Source organism: Phyllobates terribilis, unplaced genomic scaffold, assembly GCF_046119375.1.
Source record: "Phyllobates terribilis strain yellow unplaced genomic scaffold, ASM4611937v1 Scaffold_2__4_contigs__length_985480577, whole genome shotgun sequence".
Classification (NCBI taxonomy): Eukaryota; Metazoa; Chordata; class Amphibia; order Anura; family Dendrobatidae; genus Phyllobates; species Phyllobates terribilis.
Genome location: NW_027362762.1, coordinates 329,758,344 through 329,785,765, shown reverse-complemented (window position 1 = coordinate 329,785,765; position 27,422 = coordinate 329,758,344). Strand labels below are relative to the sequence as shown.

The window sequence follows — 27,422 nt, the reverse complement described above, 5'->3', positions numbered from 1 at the left end:
AGCATGCAGCATTGATCACATACTTTTCCAGGGTTACCATCCGTGGCACCGCACGTAGTGATATTCACTGTCCGTTTGTCCTGAGCTGTCCCTTCCATGGTCGACCTTTTTGGCCTATGAGATGCCCGCAGCTCTAAGAGTCCCATACTGTCTTTTCTGTTCTATTCCCCATCCGACTTCCCTTCCTGGAAGATTTTGAGACAAGCTTCTCTGCTGGCTCCTGTGGACCGTTGGCCCCGAACTTTAAGGGAAAGTCTATTTCAGAGTTCCTGACTGACGTTCCTATGCTGCTGAACAGGCCGTGCTTCTTGTGCCCCCCTGGACCTCCAACTACTCTTCTATTAATCTAATACTCTATCTGCACTAAGGTATACTCTACCTGCACTAACCTATAATGACCTGTAACACATCAGACAGTTGGTCATAACACAATCTCACATATAAAACAGAGTATACATAATGTGCATAAAGAGGGGAGAGGCGCATGATCGTCCCAGTCACCCTAATACAGCAGCGCCACATGAAGGGGGGTACAGGGCCAGTTTGCTGTGGGCTGGAACTGAGTTCTCTTCGCCCTGAAACCCCTCCTCTAAATAAGAATGAGAGTGGAGTGTACTGTGTGGTGGGATTTGTTTCTTACTCACTGTTGCTTTGGGAGTCATAGTTACTTCTCCATCTTTAAGACCGGAACAGGATTCAAATAAGATAGGAGACCTTGGGTCCGGGTTAACAGGTTTGTCTTTACTGTGCAATTAATTTAAACACTGATGCAGCATACAGATTAAGACAGAGTCTTTTTGTGGTGATGGTGTTTCCATGGTTTAGTGTCCTAGCACTCTTTGTCCCCATCCTGTCCGGAGATTCACTATCTTTCTCTCCCTCTGCAACCCGGCCGACATTTTCCTCATCAGGGATTTTTTTTCTGGTCAGATTGTTGAAACATATTGATGATATATATATACCCCTCAGCCCACTAGTATCTATATTGTACATATTTATATATGTTCTTTACATATTGTCTGACACCTATTGAGGATGCCTGGTCAGTTAGAGTAGTGTTAGGGCTACATAGGGGCGGGGGCGCCATACCGTTTCAACTTAGGGTGTCAACCTCCACTGTCAGGAAGGGCATTGTGAAGGGTGAAACTAGTCCCTGTCTCCCCTCATTTCTGCTCTTTATTTTTTTTAAATCACTACCTTTCTGTGCAATAATGTGTGCAGTTGTCTTCGTGTATTGGGTTTATAAATTAACTAAATAAAAATAGAATTTTTTAAGTTTTTTTTGTTACGGTTTACATGTATAAGGGCCCTATAGGTTGATCGATTTGGTTGTTGATTGTGGGGGCTATGTTGGGGCAGTTGACAGCAGTGGACCAGCATCTACCAGTTCTCTAACCGATTTGGAGAACGGCTGAATCCCAGCCCAGAGACCATGACATGTGGCCAGATAGTAATCTTGCTGCATGGCAGAAGTAGCCCGATAGAACCCCGCTATTAACTATGCCCAGGACAAAAGCCTAGGCTGCCCCTCCACCCCCCTGGGTAAAAATTAATTTCTAATGGGCACACACATGCATCATATGCAGTGTTTTAGTTACCGTATGTAACTTATTAATATACTAACAATTTTTTCTAAAGGCAGAATATGAAGAAAGAGTTCAAACCTGTTAGGACAGTCAGGATTATGTTACTTCTGCCTCTTTTTATTATGCTCAAAATCTTAAGGAATTATATCAGATTTACACCATTGTAAATTATTTGCAAGTTCTCAACCTTAGGTTTTTTTCATATTGTGATTACACTTTTTGTTTTATCATTTTTGGAAATTGAAACCATTATTCTTTATAAATTAGCTCCTTTGCTCTCTGCCAGCACTTATTGTTTAATCAGTGCAGCTGCCCACCTATTACCCAGTTGGCACACTTATTTAGGTTCAGGTTTTGCAGCATAGACTTTTATCGAGGGGACATTTAAAATGTACCAATGAAAGACTACACAAAGCTGAATTTGCTAACATTTTATTGATTGACTTTGTAGAGGTGGTAAGGATCTGTTAAGGCTCTGGTTATAGATTTGTGCTGGGCTAGTGAGAACGGACATCCTTGCTGAATTCCAGTTCATGGAGAAAGTGCTGAAGAAGCCTAAAATTTCTGCCTGAGAAGACAGGAATATTTTGCTAATCATACTCAGCTACAGTCTTTTAGCCATATCTCAAAGGTGCTTCAACTATTGGAGTTAAATATTAATAGGCTTGAAATATATAAGACAGGAATTATTACAACCTGTTGCAATCAGGTCATTGCAGGGACTCTGGGCCCCGATTTCTCTAGGTAATATCTGATTTCTTACATTTATGATGTCTGTATCATATAAAAGGTAAATGACAGCTTGTACTCTATATTGAAATACTTTGCGATTGCAAGCTGAATATACGGTATGTAACACAATGCAGTAATGCAAATCCTTGGAGATTCAGTCTCTTATGTTCTAGAAACAGCACTGTTTCCATAACTTACATTCATTTCAATAGGAGTTACAGAAACTGTGTAGCTCACTTGCAATCAGCTCTTTCCGTAGTTCAATCTCAGGTGGCCGGCACTTGGATAGCTGAGACTGGAATAACCTTGAAAGCAGTTATTTCTTGCCATCGATGTGTTTTTCTGTTTTCATATTCTAATAGGAGCTGGAATGTACAACAGCTGCAGGGATATGCTGAGAAGGGACTGACTATGCTGGGAAGGGACTGACTATGCTGGGAAGGGACTGACTATGCTGAGAAGTGAACAGATAGCACAGTTTCTATTGTTGGAGTTTTATAAACTGAATCTGTTAACATGTTTTTGCCACTTAATCTGAGAGCATCATAATGTAGAGACAGAGATCCCGATTCCAGTGATGTGTCACTTACTGGGCTGCTTGCTGTAGTTTTGATAAAATCACTGTTTTATCAGCAGCAGATTATCACTGGAGGACTAGTAAACCTGCTGCCATGTAGTCCTCCATATTCAAGAGCTTTGTATAATTTCCCCCCATGACTGATTGTCAGCTTTCTGACTATACAAAGTGTACACAGAAAGCTGGGTCTCTGCCCCTTCACCATGCTACTCTCAGATGTGGGAGCAAAAACCTATTGACAGATTACCTTTAATGAGGTTTTCCGGGCTAATCATACATTTTTTAATTATTTCTATGTGACTGCAGATTACTAAATCCTGTCAGCCTGCAATACACACACTGTCAAGATTCCCTTCTTTTGCCAGTTTGAGTGGACATCAGTTGACCGTAACTATGTAATTTGAATATTTATGGTCACGTGCAGAATAAAAACTTTTCCAGCATCTCTCAATGTTCTATTAAGAAAATCACATGAGAAACTAATTGGCACATGACTGCAACTATGCAAACTACCTGTGGTAGTCCTTGTGGTCACATGAAGACTTCTTAAATTGGCAATGGAGGAGAATCATGACAGTGTGCGTACTACAGACAGTCAAGATTTGAAAATTTGCAGAAATGTATGCTTAGCCCAGAAAACTATTTTAATACTGTACAGTGGTAATAGATATCTTGTTTTAATCCAGTTTCTCCTGTAATCCTCCATGTTGTGATGATGAAGATGTTGGCTGTATGTCCCACATAAAATAGTTCATTCTACCACATTGTCTGAGTGCTGATTATTCTGCTGAAAGCTGAAATCTACGACAAATGAAACTTGATTAGTCGTATAGCAATTTGCTTTTGTCCAAATAATGCAGAATGAGTAAATCAGGGTTTCCAACCATCCTTTAATTCATGGGCAGAGCTCAAAATTAGAGAGCTTTTTTCCAGTGTCTGAAAAAATAATATGGGTGCGATTCATCAAAGCTTTTTTGCCAGATTTCAGATTTTTGCGCAAAAAGGCAACTTTTGGCGTTTTCCTGCCGTTCTTGTCAAAGCTCCAACAAAGTGGGCGAGGAGTGGTGACCTCGATTCATCAAATTCATGACGAGATGTGGCGTTCGCTACTCCACAAACCTTACTCGAGCAGGAGCTGGAGTAAGATTTATGGCAAGGCACACATAGCCACACACGCCACTACACGTCTCACCTGATTCATTAAGAGGCGAGAGTGTCTGCTCTAAAACACCCCCTCATTATACCTGGCCTGAGGAAGACATCTGTCCAATGTTGAAACGCGTAGCCCTTATTCTTTCAGTAAATTTCTATGAAGATATTACTTGCCTGTCTGTCGCAATCCGCAGCGCTTTTATCACCCCCTTTTTTATTTCAATTTTTTTAAACATTTTTTCTGATACATGGTGGTTCCTGGACCATAACCTGGGGCAAGCTGCAACTGATTCCTTCCCTGGATATGCAACAGAGTTCTGCCCAGGGCCGGCGTAACCGGGTAAGTGCCTGGGCCCACTTGCCGTTGGGGACACTGGCTCGCTATGGGACCCATGAGTCGGGGGAGCCCGATGCCAGCGCTTGCACCAGACCCCCCTCTCATATACTCACCTCTCCTCGTTCCCCATTGGTCAGGTCTCTTCCGCATCTTCTGACTCTCTGTGATGATGTCACTAAAGCGCGCCCTCTGTGCTGAGCAGTCAGAAAACGCTGAGGAGACCGGAGAAGTGGACAAAGAGCAGAAGTGAGTACTTGATTATTATTTTCTTTATGTATGGAGCAATATATGGGCCATTATATACTGTATGGAGCAGTCTATGGGGCCATTATACTGTACAGAGCAATATATGGGGCCATTATACTGTATGGAGCAATATATGAAGCCCATTATACTATATGGAGCATTATATGGGGCCCATTATATTGTATGGAGCAATATATGGGGCCATTATACTGTATGGAGCATTATATGGGGCCCATTATACTGTATGGAGCATTATATTGGGCCCATTATATTGTATGGAGCAATATATGGGGCCATTATACTGTATGGAGTATTATTTGGGGCCCATTATACTGTATGGAGCATTATATGGGGCCCATTATATTGTATGGAGCAATATATGGGGCCATTATACTGTATGGAGCAATATATGGGACTATTATACTGTATGGAGCAATATATGGGGCCATTATACACTGGAGCAATATATGAGGCCATTATACTGTGTGGAGCAATATGTGGGGCCATTATACCGTATGGAGCAATATATGGGACCATTATACTGTATGGAGCATTATATGGGGCCCATTATACTGTATGGAGCTATATATGAGGTCCATAATACTGTATGGAGAAATATATGGGGCCCATAATACTGTATGGAGGACTAAGTGGTGCCTATAATACTGTATGGAGGACTATGTGGTGCCCATAATACTGTATGGAGGACTATGTGGTGCCCATAATACTGTATGGAGGACTATGTGGTGCCCATAATACTGTATGGAGGACTATGTGGTGCCCATAATTCTGTATGGAGGACTATGTGGTGCCCATAATTCTGTCTGGGGGACTATGTGGTGCTGATAATACTGTCTGGAGGACTATGTGGTGGCTATAATACTGTATGGAGGACTATGCTGTCCGGTCTGCACTGTGCACTGCTGGTTTCTGTGCTATTGTAGAATTTACAACAGATATCACTCATGTAATGTAAGTGAAATTTTTGGCATTGTACCATACCTATATTTCTTATCTGTGCATCATGAATCGTGGTATGTGTTAAAGGGGCCCACAAAAACCTGGAGCCGGCCCTGGTTCTGCTTGGTATTTGCACATCCCTCCAAGCTGAGCACACTCCCATATGGCCTTTCTTTCAGCTCTCACCATCTCCCCTTTTATAAAGGGGTTGTCCACTTCTAGGACAACCCCTTCTCTATACTCTCATCCCAAGCTGGCACCATCCCAGCCGTGTCGGCATCATCCCAGCCGTGTCGGCACTCATTTTCTCGGGGCTCATGTGAGGTTGTTACGTCATGTGAGCCCCGCGCCCAATCAGCACCGGTGTCACTGTAATTAACAGGAAGTGAGCGGCCAGACACTGCATTCCCTTCCTCTTGATTACTAATACATCCGAAAGCAGGTATAAGTAATCAAGAGGAAGTGAGTGCAGTGGCTGGCCGCTCACTTCCTGTTAATTACTTATACGTTCTAAAGCGGGGACATTGACGCCAGTGCTGATTGGGCGCGGGGCTCACATGACATAACAACTTCACATAAGCCCCGAGAACATGAGTGCCGACACGGCTGGACCAACGCCTGCACCAGAGGTGAGTATAGGTGTTTTTTTTTTTCACAAGGGTAAACATTCAGATCGAGAAGGGGTTGTCCTACTAGTGAACAACCCCTTTAAGAATTTCTCCACAATGGAGTGCCCTGCTTTTTTATTTTCATTATAGATTCTTCAAAAATAATAGGTCATAGAAGTAACTGAGCACACACCATTTTTTAATTTTTTAATCACGTTTAAAAAAAAAAATTGTCATGAATTGAGCTTTTCAAGCCCTAAAGAGATGACTGTGTGGAATGTCAGAAAGAAAATACCATATCCAAATCCTGATGTGTTTTGAAGACACACCATATGACACCAATCAAAAAAAACCCACACAAAACAAAAATTTCCATGTATGTATACTTTTCAACAATTCCTATAATAATTTCCTAATGTAAAATATGGCCTAATGTTTTTGATCTGAAAAAAGATCAAAACCCCCTTTATTAGAATGTGTGAAAATTAAGTTTTGTTTCATGTCCCTTTTCTACGAGCATGTGTCAGTGACGTGCTGCGCTGCTCCAATAGGTGGCCTACTTGGATAACTGCTGGATCTTTTTTTTTTCTGCTGCGCAAACAAATCCTTTGACCTCTCAGCAGGCAAGAGAGTTGCAGGAAATGTTCTTACAGAGGAGAACTTCCTATTTGTTAGATCAGGCTTTTCACTGTTCCCTCAAGCTTTTCAAAAAGCATCTTTCTGATTTCTGAGAAAAATATCTATTTTTGTGTTGGCTCATTAGGGTGATTTAGAAAAACAGTGCTGAATCCTGGTATGTTTTTAATCTCTTCTAGTTTTATGTGGTGTACATGTGTTTGGCCTGGTTCTGGAATATTCTCAATGTGTTTAGGAAAATTTTGAATCTTTACTTTTCTGATATTCTGAATTCAATTATTTGTTACTTGAATTTGGTCAAGCTAATCCTATATTTTTCATACTATCCAACAAACCTTACAAAGTCCAAAATGATTCAATAAGTCCAAGTGTGACTTGACAGTAATTTTTACAAACATTACAACCGAGCAGTCATGAACTAACCTCACCAAGCCAAATGACCAGGTGAGCATGTGATCCGACCCAACTTCAACCGAAAATATAAGACAGCTGTCATTGCAGCCATGCTGTTGAATGCTATATGTATGATCAGTATATCCGATTTACAATTCTACATATTCAGAATTTCTTTTAATGTCTCCATTAATACAGAGTCATGTCTTCCATCAAGATTGAATGTGTAATCACTGAGAGGTATCGGATTGGAGAGTCACCAGTCTGGGATGAAAGGGAAAGTCTTTTAGTATACGTTGATATTACAGGACAGAAGGTCTGTCGCTGGGACCCCAGTAATAACAAAATCCAAAGTGTATCTTTAGGTAAGTTTCACACTTACAAAATCAGTTGTTTTCAGGGGGCTGGAACCATTATGATTGGAAATTATTACATATTTAGATGCAAACAATTATTGGTCTGATTATATACAGTATTAATAAAAGTGCAGAAAAGTGTATAGGTAACATATAATATATTTTTTAATTATTTATGTGTATGTGTGCTTCAAGAACAAATTGATTTAATGTAAGCCCCGTTAAGAATAATCTAAGCTGCATACAGTGCCTTGAAAAAGTATTCATACCCCATGAACTTTTCCACATTTTTTTCAATTTTTTTCACATTACACCCACAAACTTAACTGTTTTTTTATTTGGATTTTATGTGATATATTAACACAAAGTAGCAAGTATTTGTGAAGTGTAAAGGAAATGACACATGATTTTCTAATTATTTAAAAAAAAAAAAATCTGAAAATTGTGATGTGCATTTGTTTTTACCCCAGTAAGTCAATACTTTTGTAGGAACACCTTTCGCTGCAATTACTGCTGCAAGTCTTTTGGGATATGTCTCTATCAGCTTCGCACATCTAGAGGCTGAAATTTTTGCCAATTCTTCTTTCCAAACTAGCTCTAGCTCAGTGAGATTGGATTGAGAGCTTCTGTGAACAGCAATTTTCAAATTTTGTCACAGATTCTTAACGGGACTTAGGTCTGGACTGTGACTCATCCATTCAAACATATAAATATGCTATACCATGCCATTGTAGCTCTGGCAGAATGTTTAGGGTCTTTGTCCTGCTGGAAGGTGAACCTATGCCCAGTCGCAAGTCTTTTGCTGCCTCTAACAGGTTTTCCTCCAGGATTGTCATGTATTTAGCTCCATCCATCTTACCATGAACTCTGATCAGCTTTCCTGTCCTCATGTACACTGTGAGCGGCGGGCGACTGTAATCTCGCCAGCACTTTGACAGCTCACTCTGCACAGATGCACTGCAGAGCGAGTTGTTAATGAAAGTGCCAAGGTGTGCTTACAACCACTGCTCACTGTATACTGAGCGGTGACTCAATCCATTCCGGGCATGCTTCTATGACAAAAAGCTGGTGGCTCCCAGGAGGAAAAGAGTTAATTTCTTCTCAGTAGTCATGATTTCAGTAAGGCGGCCAGGCAACTTTTGAATGCTGTTATCTTGCAGATTAACCCTACTTAATAGTATATAGGGACATGAAAGTTTCCTTTTTAAATTGTATATAATTCTAATTTTCAGTTTATTATTGAAGATGTCAACTTCTTTTGTCGTCTCTGTAGAGGAACCAGTCGGGTCAGTTGCTCTTCGAAAGTCTGGTGGCTATGTAGTTGCCACAGGCACTACATTTGCTGCCCTAAATTGGGAAGACCAGTCCGTAACTTCCCTTGCTCAAGTAGATGAAGATAAACCAAACAATCGTTTTAATGATGGAAAAGTGGATCCAGAAGGAAGATTCTTTGCAGGTACAATAGAATATCATAGAATCATACTTTTTATTTAAAGAAGCTCTCCTGTGAACTTTTACTTTTGCAAAATCTGTAAATATGTGTATATACTGTAGTGTGTGTATGTATACGTAATCAAGAGGAAATGAGAGCTACGGCTGGCCATTCACTTCCTCTTGAAAACTTACACGTCTGAAGGCGGGGACAGTGAAGCCAGTGCTGATTGGGTGCAGGGTTCACGTGACGTAACAACCTCATGTGAGAGCCACCACCCCTCGAACGGCGCCGGCATGGGTGGTGAGTTTAGGTGTTTTTATTTTAACTGGGCCAAACATTGGGAATGACAAGAGTTTGTCCTAGTACTGGACAATCCCTTTGATATATATAACTATCACAGTCTTCAGTATCCAGCACCATTCTGCTCATCTGCTCAGTGATGTCACCAGTCTTCAGACTCTCCATATCACACTGCACTCTGCGTGACTTGGAAGTGTTTTTTACAATATAAGTCCATGAACTTGTGAACAAGTCTTCATAGGCTTACATTATAAAAGATACTTCTGACTCACGCATAGAGTGAAACGGATAGTCTGAAAAGCAGGAGGGCTTCTTTAATAAAAGTGTGGCTATCCCCAGACTGGTGCTTTGTCTAAATATAGTCCAGTAACAAAACTACTCAGAAGTGTCTCTACTGTCCCCCAAATGTGCCCGAATTTCTAGCAAAGTCATGACTGAATGTCTGGATTGTGGGATTCCCTCCATGGCCACTTTTGCAGAGGAAGAGCAAGATCTCATGAAATCTCACTCTTCCCACTAATCCGATGCTCCCACGTACTTTATTAATCTGTTACTGGATAGTAATGTTATTGATCACTATAGCAGTAACAGTTCGATAAAAGCTTGAAGGGGTGGTCAGAAATGCAAATTCATTGTCATCCTAAATCCCTATATATTTAATGTCATAATCTAAACTATTTTCTAATATACGTTAAGTAAAGATTCCCTATCCTTCCCTAACTACACTATGTAACCGCTTTTTCTTTTTTTCCTACTTACTTTTTGATGACACTTTGTTTAAGAATCCCAGTGCATGTTGGGATACTCAAATGAAGCGTCATCAGGAGGCAGAGGCTGCGGTCACTACCCCCTCCCTGAAGCGAAGCGTCATCAATAACCTTCGTTTCATGGGCTGGGCTAGTCCCTGCACAATGTTCACAATGACAGTGCTCTCTCTCGCCGGCTCAGATCAGTAGTAACGAGCTGGTAACAGAGCACGCTGTCAGTGCGCATTGTTAGGGTAACCGACATGCTGAGACCAGTACCACCCCCGCAAGTGACCACAGCATCTGCCCCCTGATGACACTTAGTTAGGGAAGGATAAAGAATTTTTATTATTTTATTAGAAAATAGTTTAGATTATAGCATTAAATAGATAGGGATTTAGGATAACAATGAATTTGTATTTCAAACCAGCCCCTTAATAAAGTATGCAAGCAGTGCTGGGTTAGTGAAAAGAGTGAGATTGTGCTCTTTCCCTACGAGAGAGGCAGTGGAGAGTTGTGGGATCCTGCTATACATACTGAGATCCAACAGCCCAGAAGCTCGGGCTCATCTTTCACCTCCATAGTGGTAAGTATCTTCTGTTACACAAACATAAGGGGGTGCACTTCTGTAGGACTCAAAATGGCAGTTTATGAAGGGGCATGTGACCAGACCTACAGTCACATGGGTAATCTGGCATGAGCCTCGATCAGCAGCAATTTTGAGAACAGAAGAATATATAGTATTCACAGTATAATATAGTATATGTATTAGTAAATGGCACAAATGTTAAAGATTATGTGGACAACCCCTGTGAATAACGAGTGTGTTTCCTATTAAATCAATATTTTAGAACGATATGGACAATTGTGTAGTTATTAGACTCAATATTTGTATTTTTTAAAAGCCAGAAAGAAAGCTATCTCTCTTGCTGATTAAGGGTGGTTTCACACGTCCTGATATTTCCGGCACCTGAAAAACCCGTACCAGAGATATCCATGTCCGTGTGCCCGTGTGCACCTGTGTGGCACATGTGCGGAAACCGTGTGCCGCATCAGGAGCACACGTTCCGGCGTTTGGGAATCAGTGGTAGAGTTAGCGCTGTTCCCAAGCGCCGGGTGCTGAACGCTGCCCTCATCATTGTCCCTTGCTCGTACTGTGATCAGCACGAACAAAAGACAATGTTGGGAGTGGTAGTCCACTACCGCAGTGTCCATGTATAAAAATAAGAATAAAATACAGCGGGGGACATCTCTGGACAGGTGAGTATAAGGATTTTATTATTTTATTTTTATTTTTACACATGGACACAGCAGGAGCAGACTGCTACTCCCAACATTGCCCCTTGCTCGTGTTGATCGCAGTGCTAGCAGGGGACAATGATGAGGACAGTGTTCATCACCCGGTGCTTGGGAACAATGCTAACTGTACACTGATTCCCAGGCACTGGTACATGTCACACTGATGACACACAGATGTCATTTGTGTGTATTCAGAGTGGGGCATTTTGCGGACCGTGCAGCGTGTAAAAAAACCGACATGTCAGCGTGTGGAGAACATGGACACACGGTCCGTGGAAACACACTGACATAGGCGGAGACCCATAGATTTGAATGGGTCTGCGTGTGTCAGTGTCTCCAGTACGTGTGGAAACTGTCACTACACGTAGTGGACACACTGACATGTGAAGGAGCCCTAATTATTATAGAAAAAGGACAAAATATGATTGCATGCTTTAATTAATATCACTGCATTATTATTTTCATAAGTGACCCCAGGCATTTGTGAAGGCTAACTTGTATTATCTCCTCGTAGGCACCATGTCCCAGGAGATACGCCCAGCAGTAGTGGAGAGGAACCAGGGCTCACTTTTTACTTTATATGCAGATCACTCTGTGGTGAAACACTTTGACATGGTGGATATCTCCAATGGTTTAGACTGGTCTTTGGATCACAAAACCATGTATTACATTGACAGCCTCTCATATACAGTTGATGCATTAGATTATGATGTGAAAACAGGAAAAACATGTAAGTTATATTTATAGACTGCAATACTGAAATTAAAAAATATGGCCCCGTGTTTTCACGACAATTCCGGTGTAAAACTTCTTGAAATGTCATAAAAATTTAGCTTAACTACATGTTGCTCAAAAATTTTGCAACTTTTTTCATTTTTATACCAGATTTGGCCAAGTTATCCCCCTTTTAGAAAAGTGTGAGTAACTGAGTCAGGATGTTGCGTGGTGAAGCCCACCCAAGTTCATCATATTTTATGCTAAAATGTGGCATAAATATACACCAGTCGCTGGCTGAAGTAACATTTCTGGCGGAGGTGCACGGCAGTTGTAAGAGGCACCGAATTCATTCACACACGTGAGCCTCTTAACGTGGTTTGTACATTTTACTACAGCACCCCTTCATTTACACTGACATACAAAACACTAGTCTGAATGAATCGGGCCTAAATGTATGTGGTCACATTGTGTGCTAAAATACAAATAAAACACAAAGGAAATATATCATTTGAGGCATTATTCATATTAGTTTTACGTTTGTGACGTTTTGTGACGTTTTTCTTTTCTGTACTGTCGGATGTGATTCACTTATTTTAGGGTAAAATCTGGATTATAAATTGTTACCTGAGCACCTGATTTTTCTTGGAATTAACTGTTTTCCATAAACATCAAGTAGCACTTTACAAAATATTTTTAAGGCTAAGTTCCCACAATGAGCTTTTGGTGAGTTTTGATGTTGTAGAATTTCTGCACCATTTCTGCACCCATTAAGTAAAAAAGGTTACTTGCATTTTTGACAATATAAGCCAAGTATAAGCAGGGGATATAGACCCTATAAAAATCACTCCTTCAGTGTTCTAATCTCTGCCTCTATTCTGCAGAAACGGATGTTTAATCCAATATACAGATTATGGTGCTGGGTGCACCCTTGGAGTGGCCAAGAAGCTCAGTGCACTGTTCTGCCTTTTGGTTTTGCATGGTTCCGCCTTTCTCACTGGTGATTGACAGCTGTGGCTTGCCCAGAATGAGCACTGTCTGCAGAAAAAGCTCAGGCAAGCCAGTGCTGTCAATCACTACTAAGGGATATGGGGGCATGCAAAAACAGCGGAACGGTGCATCAAGTCTCTTGGCTACACCAAGGATGCAGCAAGCACCATAATCAGCATACTTGATTAAGCTTCAGTTTGTGCAGAATGGAAGTGGCTATTAGAACACTAAGGCCACGACCCCACTATCAGTATTTGGTCAGAATTCGGTCAGTATTTTTTCTCAGGAGTGGGAGTCAAAACCAGGAGCGGGTGATAAATGCAGAATTGGTGACTTGTTTCTATTATACCTTTTCTCTGAATGTTCCTCACCTTGTTTTGGCTCCCACTCTTGAGAAAAAATACTGACCGAATACAGACCAAATACTGATATTGAGGCTGTGGCCTAAGTCCGCTTTCACACATTCAGTATATGGTCAGTATTTTACCTCAGTATTTGTAAGTCAAAACCAGGAGTGGGTATAAAATACAGAAGTGGTGACGTGTTTCTATTATACTTTTCCTCTGATTGTTCCTCTCCTAGTTTTGGCTTACTAATGCTCATGTAAAATGCTGACCAAATACTAAAGGTGTGCACGTGGTCTAAGGCCATTGTCCCACATAGCATAAATACTTTTTTTCCGCTGTGTATTTTTTTGCAGAAAATTTGCTGTATTTAGCTGTCCAAGCAAAGTTTATGAAAATTCATGCCCACTGTATTTTTTTTAATACATCATTTTTATTGGTGTTTTCATAAAGCTTAAGAACAAACCAGATTAAAGTGATAATCAGATACCCGTATGCAGACTGGGTGGATAATGACATTGCTTCTAGGATTGACTGGTAATACGAACAATACAAGGATTAAAAACCATACAACGTTATAACTTTCATCAACTAAGCTGACAAAAAATCTAGCTGATATTATAACTTATTGAAGCCATCATGGTAAAGTGGTCCATCTATATTCATACTATAAATCCTTACCTAATGATTTCTCTACCCTACTCTTTCATCCCCTTCTTTAATTTAAGAGTAGTAGTCGACTCCCAGGCTATTTTTAATATCATCCAATATGTACCAAGCTGTAGAAGTGAAGGGTTCAACCATTTTCTTTTTTTCGTTTAGTGAGCAACAATTTCTGAAGAAATTTACCAGCTTGCGTCTCCTTATTACTAAGGGCGTCTTGTAGCTCCACTTCCATAAAATGTTTAATTTGAGCTGTCAATTCTGCAATGGGGGTGGAGGTGTCGGGGTCTAGCCAATATTTAAGTATCTCTTTTTTTTCCTGTATAAGCAGGGTGTGGAGCAATGTGGGTGGGCCTCCTATCTTCCCATCAGGGTTCTCTGTGCTACTCCAGAAGTGCAACAAAGCTAGATAAGGAGAAAGGGTATACCCTGGACCCCAGATGGTGTTAATCATGTCGGAAACCTGTCCCCAATATGAAACTGACGCAGGGCATGACCAAAGGCTGTGTATAAGGTCGTAATATGCAAGTTGGCATTTAGGACATGCAGTTAGCCTATTTGATTGTGAATCTCTTTTAGGTATGTTAAAGGCATAAATGGCCCCATACATAATTTTATACTGAGTTTCTCTCCACGCTTCATTTATAATGTGTTTTCTTAATAAATTCCAACCTGTCCTGATCTTATCGGGAATCTCCACATCCTCCAACTGTTGCCTCCAATATTTTAAAATGTCCAGGTGCACCCCTAGTAGATTTGACCTCATTACAAAATAAAGAACAGATATTGAGGGGGTACCCAATGGAGATAGCTAAATGGCATCCAACTCGTTTTGGGAAACCTCAAAGGTAATGTTTTTTTAAATTGGCCATAATGGAGAGTTTGATTTGTTCATATTGGAAATAATGTTGGGGAGGTAGCTTCTATCATTCGAAACACTCTGCACATGTCAGCCATCTCCGCTCAGTTGGATGGAGAAGATGAGATACGTTGTCTACACCTACCTGCTGCCATTTCAAAAATAATTTATTTTCATTACCCTGGGGGAATTCTGGGTTTTGCCAAATCGGAAGGTATTTTGAGATTCTGAAGGAAAGGCCATATTTTTTCCTGACTTCCTTCCATGTGGAAATAGTGTCCCTAAGAATCACCGATTTTTTTTAACTGCCAGGGGTAAAGAGGTAAACCGGGAATGAAGGAGAGCAGTTAAGTTAAAGGGGTATGCATAGTCGGATTCCAACGTGTAATTAGAATATGTACCCACTGTATTTTTAACGACATTGATGATTTGTGCGGTTTTTGGTGCATTTTTCTCTTTATGCTACAGAGAGCCTGAAAAAGACATGTAAAAAATGCATTTTTGTTTTTAATTGTAGGATCAAAGCTTTAGGCCACGTTCACATGTTGACATTTGGTTACATTTTACCTCAGTATTTGTAAGCCAAAACCAGGAGTGGAACAATCAGAGGTAAAGTATAATAGAAACACGTCACCACTTCTGTATTTTTAACCCAATCCTCCTTTTGGCTTACAAATACTGATGTAACAAATTCACCAAATACTCATCATGTGCACAGGGTCTTATTGTACTAAAAAAAAGCATTATAAAACACTTTCAAATCTGACCCCAAAACACCTCAAATAAATGCCAAAACATAAACAAAAAAACACAGCAAGCTCACAATAATCGGATAAGATTGTTATTGGATATTTTGCTTTGGACAATTAAAAAAACATTATTCTCTGATTGAAGCAGTCTCATGCCAGGGTCGTTTTGGGCCCTGTCGCTGTGGGATGTAGCTGACGCACATTATCAATTGTGAAGTGATTTACCTAAAACCAGCTGTTCCACCAAAATACATCTGTTTTACTGCAAAATCCAAGAGCAACTTATATAAATGACAGCGGCCACATGCCACTTTAGAATTTGGCTATATCATAACCATGTTAGTGTGGCCCTAAGTTTAATATAGAGGTAGGTGCAAATATTTTGCCCAAATTAATAACAAATGGAAGTGGGAGGAAACGTCACAAAAACTCATGAAATTGGTTGAATAAACCTACGTGGTAATTACACAGCAAATATGCTCATCCCCTCTACAGCTAAAGGTGGAGCTGCCTATTTCTCACTGATGAAGCCCAGTTTTTACACCACCTTTTTGTAGTGAATAGACCTTGGACAAAAATTTGTCGCCTATTTTAAAAGGCACAATTAGTAAATGTGACCATATCGATCTAATTTTACAGACCGCAAGGTGCAAATAGGTGGAAAAAATGTGGCAACAGAATAATAACTGCACTGCACGTAGCTTAGACAGATAAAAAAGGCACAAAAAATGGTGAAAAAGGGCAAATATATTCCCCCCCAGAGAGTGTGTAATTTTATAAATTTTTTTATAAAAGATACAAGCCTTCATACCTCTAAATGTGACATGTTCAAATGCAAAGTGATGTATTTGGTAAAATAAGATGCCATGCTAAAATACAACTGTACACTCTTCATCCTAACATGCCTTTGGGAGTAACCACTTGTTGATGCCCATAGACTTACAGACACTGGCAGCAAGCATAGAAGTCAAGTCATGGGCAGCTGGCTGGGAAGCCGCCAACTCCCTACAGAATGGGTTGTATCATCTATTGCTGTGGATCCGAGACTCTTTTGATTACTTTGGTTGTAACGTCTATTGAACAATATATACGATTAACTATATTTTATTTTCAGTCACGATACGTGAGAGCTACAGTTTTGCAAATTCTGCATTGGTACTAGCCAGTATAAATTACCATAACTGCTTCTCTCCACAGCCAACCGCCGCCATGTCTACAAGTTACAGCAGGATGAAGGGATCCCTGATGGCATGTGCATGGATGCAGAAGGAAAACTTTGGGTTGCTTGCTATAATGGAGGGAGAGTAATTCGTATTGATCCTCAGGCTGGTAGGATATATAAACATGTTATTCTTGATGTTTTTTATAGTAGGGTTTTTTTTTCTTTAGGATATTTTTATTGCATGATTTACCACCCTTATTGCAACAGTGCCCGCCTTGAAAATCCTAGTAATGTAATATAGTAGGCACACAGCGGCAAGTTGTTAGGTGCTCATTGGTAAATATCAACGATAGCATTTATAAGTGTGACTCCCTGCGGCTGCAGGCTGTCACAGAACTCCTGGTTGTTGCACAGACGGATTCTCCCCAGTGGCCTCAATTCATGCAGACACCTCCACCTAAGTCCACTAGATGGAGCCCTGTCAGGTATATATATACTGGGTGGTGGAGTTCAGGAAGTCAGTCAGTGGGAAGCAGTGAGTGTGACACGATGCTGCAGCACCAGACAAGCTGAAGTCTGTGTGGCTGAAAGCCAGGCTAGGCCCAAGCTGCGGGCTAGTCTGGCCAGTGAGAGCCTAGAGTGGGCTAGAAGGCAAGGAGAAGAGAAGAGCCATGATGGACAGAGGAACCGCAGAGGGTTCGTCCCCTGTTGCAAGCCAGGCACCGGGCCCGAGCCTATTGGGATCTCTATGCCCAGTAGGGAATCCGGCATACTGAGGAGGATTTCATATCCCTCAGTTCACCCGTGAATACCGCACATTCAGAAGACTAGGTACCACGAAGGCCCCAGCGTCCACGGATCGTGGTAACCAGTGGGAAAGCCCTCGCCGCCAAGCAAGACGGGTGAGAGAAACATCAAGGGAGCTAGACCCTGTTCCAGGCAGGTCAGAAGCTCCAGGGAGAGAGACAGGAAGATACAGAAAGGAGGCCTTACACCCGCTCACTGGGGAGCAAGACCAGAAGTGCACACCACCTACAAGTACCCCGGACCGTACCTGACTACCATCTGCAGTAAAGGTACTGAAACTAGCCCCGATGTGTGTGTCTGTTCTTCCTCTTACCCGGATGGGTCCCATCTCTCCTGCATCCCTTCACACCATCCCTGCCCCGGGGGCCTGCTCCACCTGTGGGGAGCAGAAACACCTCAGCTGCCATCCCAACACCCCCGGAGGTCTGAAGCAGCGCTGGTAATCATTACCAGGTACCACAGGTGGCGTCACAAACTGTTTATTTATTTTCTATCCAAGTTCCATTCCCCTTTTTCAAGAGTGACCCCAGGGTACGGGCCCGGGAGCCGACCACCGCGACATCCCCAAACTAGGTAAAGGCCTGGGTACCGAGTCTCCCCCATATTCCCCCCTGGGCGATTCATAAGGAAAACCAAGGCACTCCAGTAATGCAAAAAGATTTATTGAGATATTAAGTTCATTGGCATATTTATGTATATGAAGATGGGTCAATGTTTTGGTTCTATTCGGTCCTTAATCACAGCTGCATCGGACCTCTCTTACCTACAGACTTCATGCTGCCATGATCAAGGTCCGAATAGGACCGAAACGTTGGCCATCTTCATAGGAATTAATATAATGATGAGCACATTGTCTCAATAAATCACATAAGTGTATTGTTAGAAACGCGTCAGTGGTTACATTTTATTTGCCTGTTATGGATTTTTAATACATGTCCAAAACAAAGGCTGAAGATTTTTTATTTCTTCGATGCTGGAGCACATTTTTCTTTGGATTCTAATCTGGTGTACCAGGACTGCTCTGTGCACATCTGTGGAGGTGAGCTGGCAAATATCCTATGTTACTTCCTTCCTTCCTTTACTGTACCAGCAACCAGTCAGTTAGCTAACTGGAATAAAAAAATGACTTTTTTTTGTTTATTGGCTGACTGCACGTGGAGTTTCATCCCTACTAGTTATACTTGTTTTACAATGCAGAAGAGGCCGAGAGGAGGAGGAAGGTGGAAGTGATATAGCTCCATATTGGTATAGCTTGAAACTCTGCGAAGAAGAAAGCCTTTGGTTACATTGTCATATGACATCTCGACTCAGCAAGAGGAAGGCAGTTTGTTGTTTTTTGAGCCAAGATGAACCACATAGCTTTCAGTTTGCATATAGTAAAATATATCACTTAGAAATATGCTGAGTGTGCTGGAATGACTGTCAGTAAATGTGATAATATTTGATTGATCATAAATTTGTAACGCTCAAAATAAGTAGGCACAAATACCTGTAAGTACTGTGGGTGTATGATGTTCAATCAAATGTTCAAAAGTGTGCAAATAGTTTAAGCACCCACTTTAGGTTCTTCAGTAGGTGATTATTTTCACCAGTGTTGCGTAGGCTTGTAACAATCCCATGCTCTTGTGATTTTATGCTGAGGCTTTCATGTTTATTCATGTTGATGAATCTAGTCACAAAGTTGCGTCTGCTGGTGATCAGCCTCTAACTTCTTCTTCATTAGCACAAATGTATTTGTCACAGAGATACAGTGACAGTGAGGGGCATGATGTCACGGGTGTGTCAGAGGTGACAGACAGTCGCCATGCATTTGGTTGCAGGAGATCTCTACGTTTGACATTACAGACATCTTCTTAGAGGCTGGCTGTCTCTAGGACCCAGTGGCTACCTCCCTTTGGCTAATTAGCTCCCTGGCCTGAGTGTCTAAATACCTGATGTGTCTGAGAGGGCGGTGCCGGCGATATTCATTACTACTTGTGAGGCTTTAGAAAGAGCAGTAATTTGTCCTCTCTGGAGCTTGAGGCCGTGTTTGTATTTGTCTGGAGTCGTCTAAAGCTAAGCAATCCCCCCTGTTTGCCTACCCTTGTTGTCTATAGAGTTTAGTGGAGATCGACTAGTGCTCATCTCCTCCCTTCCCTAGCCTTAGTCATACGCCAGGGAAAGTCAGGGCGAGGCACGCATGCGGCGATTGGTGAAGAGCCAATATAGGGATGGTAGTTGAGACAGTGTGAAACTAGACCAGACTAGGAGGTCTCCACTCCTCCCTTTCCCTAGTGTCTGGGCTCCCTTTCCCTCTTCCTTCTGTGTTGCACTAAGTCTTTCCCACACCTGGTGTGACATTATCGCCGGCCGAGCACGTTTCGAAAAGGGGAAAAAAAAACTGACTTTTTTTTTTTTCTTTGTGTGTTTTTGGGCGTGGACGGTATGAGTTCAGTTGCAGAGCTCGCAGAGCAGTTCCATCATCTGTCTCTGGAGGTGAATGACCTCCGCTGTAAGGTTCAGCAGCAGCATCAGCGGTTACAGGTCACCAATGTGGAGGTCTCTGCAGGTAGGCCTGTCCAGCCTGAACCCAAGGTTGCCCTCCCGGACAGGTTTTCAGGAGGTAGGGACAAGTTTTTTATATCTAAGGAGGCAAGCAAATTGTATTTCAAACTTCGTCCTTACTCTTCCGGTAATGAGGAGCAACGAGTTGGTATTGTGATCTCTCTATTGGGAGATCCTCCGTCATGGGCTTTTTCGTTACCGCAGAACTCGGTTTGTCTCCAGTCTGTGGAGGGGTTTTTCGGGGCTCTGGCCCTCATCTATGATGACCCTGACTGAGTCGCCTTGGCTGAGTCTAGGCTACGTCGCCTTCAGCAGGGGAATTGGTCAGTGAAAACGTACAGTTCGGAATTCCATAGATAGGCAATGGATTCCAAATGGAATGACTCAGCCCTTAGAAGTCAATTTTGTGAGGGGCTTGCTGAAAGGTTGAAAGATGCCTTGGCAGTATATGAATCCCATCAATCCTTGGAGGCTGTCATGTCGTTGGCCATACGTCTTGATAGACGCCTTCGGGATAGATGGGTGAGACCACCTTCTCCGGGACCTTCTTCTCGGGGTAGTGTACCTCTGCCGAGGGAGCAGTCTGGGGTTGAGCCAATACTGGGGGAGGTGGAGGAACCCATGCAGTTAAGGGGTGTCTCTACATCATACATCTCCCCAGAGATTCGCAAGAAAAAAGGCGTATGTTTTTTTGTGGGAAAAAGGGACATTTTGTTGGGACCTGTCCTTCAATTTCTAAACAAAAGGAGACTCAATTAACTCTTGGTAGTCTGGAGTTGGATAAACAGGGGGTGCATTTGTGGCTAAACTGCAGTTCCCGCTTTGTCCTGACAGAGCAGAAGTGGTGCTAGAGAGCAAAACCGAGAAAATTTCTGTGTTTATTGACAGTGGAGCCAGAGTTAGCATGGTTGATGCTGAGTTTGTGAAAACTCATGGTCTTGCTTGCTGTGCTTTAGCTGAACCTATTTCCATCTTTGCCATTAACTCGACACCACTTGCACAGAAAGCATTTACTCAGATTGTACATAATGTAAAACTGAGGGTGGGCTCAGTTTATTGTGAAATTATCCCTTGCTATGTTCTGGACAATCTTCCCACACCGATTGTTTTGGGTATCCCTTGGCTTGTTAAACATAATCCGTTGGTGGATTGGCAAATCAGAGAGATTATTGAATGGGGAGATTACTGCCATGAGAACTGTTTAGATATTTCCCTTGCTACTGTCTCTACAGAAATATTACCTGCTTTTCTGTCTGGTTTTGAGGACGTTATTTCTGAGAGGGCGTGTCAGGATTTGCCTCCTCATCATGCTTATTACCATCCTATTAACCTAACTCCCAGAGCTAAACTATCGAAGTCCAGACTATGTAACCTTTCAGGCCCTGAGAAACAAGCCATGAAGGATTTCATTGCTGAAAGTCTGGAGAAGGGACATATCAGACCCTCATCTTTGCCTGTGGCGGCAGGGTTCTTCTTTGTGAAGAAAAAAGATGGCGGTCTACGTCCATGTTTAGATTTCTGGGAATTAAATCAAATTACCATCCTTGATCCATACCCTCTTCCCCTGATTCCTGATTTCTTCTGCCAGGTTGTAGGAGCTAAGGTATTCTCCAAGTTGGTTTTAAGGGGAGCCTACAACCTGGTTAGAATCAGAGAAAGGGACGAATGGAAAACAGCGTTCAATACCCCAGAAGGACATTTTGAGAGTCTGGTTATGCCTTATAGTTTGACCAATGCACCTGAGGTATTCCATCATTTCATAAGTGATATTTTCCATCATTTGATGGGGAGGTTTGTGGTGGTCTATCTGCATGATATTTTGGTTTACTCATCTGATTTTGAGACTCATCGGGGACATGTTAAGCAGATGCTCCAGATATTAAGGGATAACAAACTTTAGGCCAAACTAGAAAAATGTGTTTTCGCTGTTAAGGAGGTGCAGTCTTTGGGGTACTTGTTGTCATCTTCAGGTTTTCGGATGTATCCGGAAAAGATCCGTGCAGTCCTTGACTGGGAATTTCCCTAAAACCTGAAGGCTTTACAACGTTTTCTGGGCTTTACTAATTTTTACCGGAAATGAATCCAAAATTACTCTGTTATAGTGAAACCCCTTACTGACATGACTATGAAGGGGTCTGATTTATCCAAATGGTCGGATGCTTCCCTCCAGGCTTTTTCTTCCTTAAAGAATCATTTTGCCACTGCACCTATACTCAGTCAACCTGATGTTTCTCAATCCTTTATTGTGGAGGTTGATGCGTCGGATGTCGGGGTTGGGGCTGTGTTGTCTCAGGGTTTTACCCTGGTAAATGGCTTCCACGTGCCTTCTTTTCTAAAGAATTGTGTTCGGCTGAGAGAAATTATGACGTGGGTAATAGGGAACTTTTGGTGATTAAATTGGCGTTCCAGGAATGATGACATTGGTTGGAGGGGACTGTCCATCCTATTACTGTTATTACTGACCAGAAGAACCTGTCATATCTCCAGTCAGCTAAATGTCTCAACCCTAGGCAAGCCAAATGGTCCCTGTTTTTTACTAGGTTCAATTTTGTTGTCACTTTTTGTCCAGGGGTCAAAAATGTCAGGGCTGATGCATTCTCCAGGAGCTTTCCTGGTGGTGGTAACCATGAGAACACTGCCCCGATATTACAGAAAGGGGTAGTCTTTTCGGCACTGTATACTTAACTGGAGGGTAAGGTGTTGGAGGCTCAGGGGGACGCCCCTGCCTATTGCCCTTCAGGAAGGTTATTTGTACCATCTGATCTGCGCCGCAAAGTAATTAAAGAACATCATAACTCTGTGCTTGCTGGGTACCCAGGTAGTAAGGCAACCGTGGACCTCCTCTCTCGTCATTTTTGCTGGCCGGGGTTGCATCTGGATGTAATTGAACATGTAGCTTCTTTGTCTGTGGGTGCATCCTCATCCTCTCCTGTTTGGCTTCTCCTTCCTTTAACTCCCCTGTGTCCCACTCTGTTGTTTGGTGTGTGTATTTTGTATGGTTGGTATTTTCATGTATCCCTGTCTATCTTCCCTTGTTTGTCTGGTTAGTGTTTTCCTATACACTTTAGCTTCCCACTACCTTGGGTGGGGGAGGGGACAGGTCAGGGTAGATATAAGAGCATAGCAAGGAACGAGAACCCGGCATCTCCACCTTCAGGAGTAATCCGGGAGACAGGGATAGACTAGGACGCCCCTAGTTCTAGGGACCTGCTTAGCGCCCAAAAAGTCCCAACTCATCGTGACATTAACTCTGGCCTATATCTTTTTTGATCCATTATGGATCCAGTAGCTGCTCTGGCAGGGCAACTGAAGCAACCCAGCCTAGTGGTGGCAGACTTACGCACTGTTATTTTACAGCACCCTAACACCTCAGGTTTAGGGCCCATGGTCAGATGGTTAGACTATGGCACCTCTAGTTCTAGGGACTTGGTTAGAGCCCAAAGTCCCAACCTATCGTGACAGTATTATTGTATTCCTGTGTAACCAGAAGTAGTGTGATTACTTGATATTGTACTAGGAATATAACTACTTTTTATGTTAAAGGCAAAGTGATCCAGACTGTGAAGCTGCCAGTGGATAAGACAACTTCTTGTGCCTTTGGAGGAAAGGATTATTCAGAAATGTACGTCACATCGGCCTGTGATGGCATGGATGAGGACTGGAGTGCCCGGCAGCCCCAGTCTGGAGGAATCTACAAGGTAAGTAATTGTTTTTCCTAATTTGGTTCAGTTCAGTCTTAATACACATACACATGGCAGCAATGAGCAACAGACAGAGGGTCATCAAGTCTATTTGATACATTCAAAACCAAGTATGGAAAAATCTTATCTTTTCATTATCAGCTTTTGTAATAACTATTGTGCAAGAAATTTACTATAAATAGGTTTCAAAGAATGAAGGAAATGTAATAAGCTGACATATAACGAAAAATTATTTAGTTATCCCATCCTGATGGAATTGTGTTTGAGTAGGTTCCCTAATACAGACATTACTTTACATGAGCTGCCACTCTGTCTGGAAAGATATTGAACGCCATCAAGACATGCTTCATGCGACATGCTCATAGATTCTGTTCAAATTAATATTTTTAGATCAGTTTTCTGGTGGTATGTTTGATAAACAATATGGAAACTTTGAAAGAAAATCGACAGATCTCATTGTAATTCAATTAGAGATTATAGGATTAATTTAGGATCTATTTGAAAATAAATCCTTTAAACCATTCATGGCTCCATTAGGAATAATGGTGGCACAGTAGTGTAACCAGAGACATAAGCTGATTACATTTTTAGAGTGGAAGTAGATGGTGCCTAAGAATTTTAGTATATTTTCTAATGATATAATTGAGGAATTGTCCAGGATTTATATATTGATAAGTCATCAATTTCAGCTTAGTCAGGATTCAACATCCATTACTCCATTATCAGCTATTTGCTGCCTCCATGTTGCTTGTATGTACACAGTGTACAGAGACATAACAGCACAGCTCTGTATATAGTGTAGTGGCTGTTCCTGTGTCCTTCTATTGAAGTGAATGGGAGGTGCAGTGCCTGAGATCAGCCACTATGCAGTGTACAGATCTGAGTTATTCTAGCTCTGCCCACTGTCTACATCCAGCTAGTGTAAGGGCTATGAGAAAATCGAGTGTCGGATCTCAACAATTTGGTATTGATGACCTAACCTAAATCATGGACAACCCCTTTTAAATGTATTTAATTATTTTACAGATAACTGGACTTGGTGTAAAAGGAATACCACCAACTTCATTTGTTGGGTAATTAAAGGAGCACCACTTGCCAAGTAAAATTATCCAAAAACATCTTCTACAGTTTGCACTCGGAAAGTCACTGCATTGCTTGATTAATAAACTTTTATAGACTAAAATCAATAACTTGGGGGTGCAGTTTATTTCCTAATCAAGGTGATCACATATAATATGATATATGTTTACCTGCTTTTTCTATGACTGTGAAGATCGCATAGTTCATTCTTATTACAGTAATCATTAGTATAAATATTTTGCACAAAAAAATTCATAAAATTAATAAATGGAGATCGCTGATGGACATTCCAACAACATCTGAAGCCTAGGGCTTGGGCCAGGTACCATTGTGTCGGCCTGGTCTTCCAACATCACAAGGTCGGTGGACATGGAGTTACCTGGGGGCTGGTGGTTGGACCCGGGTGGACTACGAATTTCTGAGGCTGATTGAGTCAGCGGGCTTAGGGGTAGTTCAGAATGAATGTGTGGCAGAACAGAAAACGGAGTTGTACTATGCAGGAGGGAAGTCTGAATTGCTGTGCCCTATCCGATCTCTATCCACTTGATGAACTTGGACTGTTTAGTAAAAGTTTGACTGTTGCAAAAAACCTGGTGTCCCATGCATTGTGTGTGGCAGCTCCTGAGGACAGAAGCCTGGAGGCAGCGGAGACCTGCAGCCTACACTTGGACTGGGGCACCCCTTATCTGTAAAGTGTCAGAGCGCAACCGGACTGCACCTCGGTCGCGACTACCGCTCTGCAGCACTTTACAGCACCACCAGGAACAGTGGCTTCAACATTGTTGGAACGGCACCGCTGCAGTAGGTGAGTATATACTGTTTTTATTTTAATTTGGATCCTGAATAGTTAAGCTGTGGTTGACCAGCAGTGGACAACCCCTTTTTCTATGGTAAAAAAGGCCAGTCAGAGAAAACGTATAGGGAAGTGACTGAAATGTCTTCTCTTCTATGTATCCATTCCTGTGTTTTGCTTTAAAAAAATTAATTAAATGAGACCTAATGCAGCATTTTCCATGTTCACTACATCTTTACAAATGACTATATTTTTATGAAAAATTAGTAATCAATATAGCAAAATTATTTTATTACAGCTGCACGTGTCCGTTTATATTGAAGAAGGCAAATTAATTTTAAAGGAAACCAGTCACATCCAGAAACGCTATTTACCTGCAGATATAGGAGTAATATGCAGATAAATAGCCTTTAAACTAGAGATCAGCAGATCTTTGGAAGCTTAAAGAGGTGGTCCACTACATTGTATAATGCGCCCAACGATTTACACCTTTTAAATAAGTCTTTTTGTAAATACCTTCTGCTGCCATATGTGCATGCTTGCGGCCAATGAAAGCAGAGGAGAAAGGGAAAGCGCGTATTGAATGCTGGGCTGTGATGTGCAGTGAAACATCGCCCACAGCCCAGTCAATCAGGGGGGGTGCCCGCGACTGGGTCATGCCTGGGTGAATCAAGGAAGTCCAGAAGTTGACATGACATCAGAGGATACCAGCGGCGACTGCAGCCGGGGTCACGTGATGCAGACTGAGGGAGCAGCGGTAGTGCCACTCACAGGCACATATGGCAGCAGAAGGTATTTATGAAAAGACTTATTTAAAAGGTGTAAATCGATGGGCACATTATACAATGTAGTGGACCACCTCTTTAAATTTGCCGGCTTTGCTTAATTTTCCCAAAAGATTAGATTTGTGGCCAAAAAGTTTGCATGAATCTTAAAACTGGAAAGTTTGTAATTCCTTGGGAAATTCACATGGGGTAGAGGAGAGTGAGAACCTCGCTCACTATAAGAGCTTAAAGAGGTTGTCCACTACTAGGACAACTCCTTTTCATACCCCAAGCTTGGCCCCAATAAAATAAAGCTTATACTCGCCTACCATGCTGGCGCCGTTCCAGCTGTGTCAGCAGTCATGTTCCCGGGGCCCTTTTGCGGTTGTTATGACAGTTGAGCCTGGCGCCCTCAGCGCTGGCGTCACTGTCCCTGCCTTTGTACGAAATGAAGATGAAGAAGTGAGAGAGCAGCCGCAGCCCTGACTTTCTCTTCATGTTCAATTAGTAAGAAGGCGGGGACAGTGACGCCAGCGCTGATTGGGCGCCAGGCTCATATGTTATAACAGTCACACAAGAGCTCAGAGAATATGAGTCCTGACACTGTTGGAACGGCGCCTGCATGGGAGGAGGCTATAAGCTTTTTTATTTTATCGGGGCCAAGCGTGTGGTATGAAAAGGGGTTGTCCTAGTAGTGGATAGCCCCTTTAAACACTAAAGGTGAGAGAGTGAGAGGACCCCGCTGATCATAAGAGCTTACATTCTACAGGAAAGAGAGGACACCGCTGATCATAAGAGCTTACATTCTACAGGAGAACGAGGACCCCGCTGATCACTGATCATGTGAGGTTATACTCTAGAGCACACATGCCAAATCTGGCTCACAGGG

At 42.1% G+C, this 27,422-nt stretch overlaps 1 protein-coding gene across 4 annotated transcripts; it reads left to right on the top strand.

Moving 5' to 3' along the window:
• The first annotated feature begins 2,181 nt into the window (after nucleotides 1-2,181).
• RGN (regucalcin) lies at nucleotides 2,182-26,066 on the top strand. 4 transcript variants are annotated; one of them, XM_073664443.1, is made up of 7 exons: nucleotides 2,182-2,330; nucleotides 7,426-7,592; nucleotides 8,857-9,039; nucleotides 11,878-12,093; nucleotides 16,880-17,011; nucleotides 23,739-23,893; nucleotides 24,923-26,066. In XM_073664443.1, the coding sequence occupies exons 2-7, from the start codon at nucleotides 7,430-7,432 to the stop codon at nucleotides 24,971-24,973; spliced, it is 900 nt and encodes a 299-aa protein (XP_073520544.1). In that variant the 5' UTR covers nucleotides 2,182-2,330; nucleotides 7,426-7,429; the 3' UTR covers nucleotides 24,974-26,066. The 4 variants fall into 4 exon arrangements, with proteins under 4 accessions (XP_073520544.1, XP_073520546.1, XP_073520545.1 ...); XM_073664445.1 differs by lacking the exon at nucleotides 2,182-2,330 and adding an exon at nucleotides 2,361-2,434; XM_073664444.1 differs by lacking the exon at nucleotides 2,182-2,330 and adding an exon at nucleotides 6,793-6,991.
• The last annotated feature ends 1,356 nt before the right edge of the window (nucleotides 26,067-27,422 follow it).

What these genes read in the sequence shown, in the direction of transcription:
- RGN (XM_073664442.1), top strand. An exon ending in AGAAGGAAGATTCTTTGCAG is followed by an intron (nt 9,040 to 11,877) that starts GTACAATAGAAT and finishes ATCTCCTCGTAG; the next exon opens with GCACCATGTCCCAGGAGATA. An exon ending in TCGTATTGATCCTCAGGCTG is followed by an intron (nt 17,012 to 23,738) that starts GTAGGATATATA and finishes TTTATGTTAAAG; the next exon opens with GCAAAGTGATCCAGACTGTG.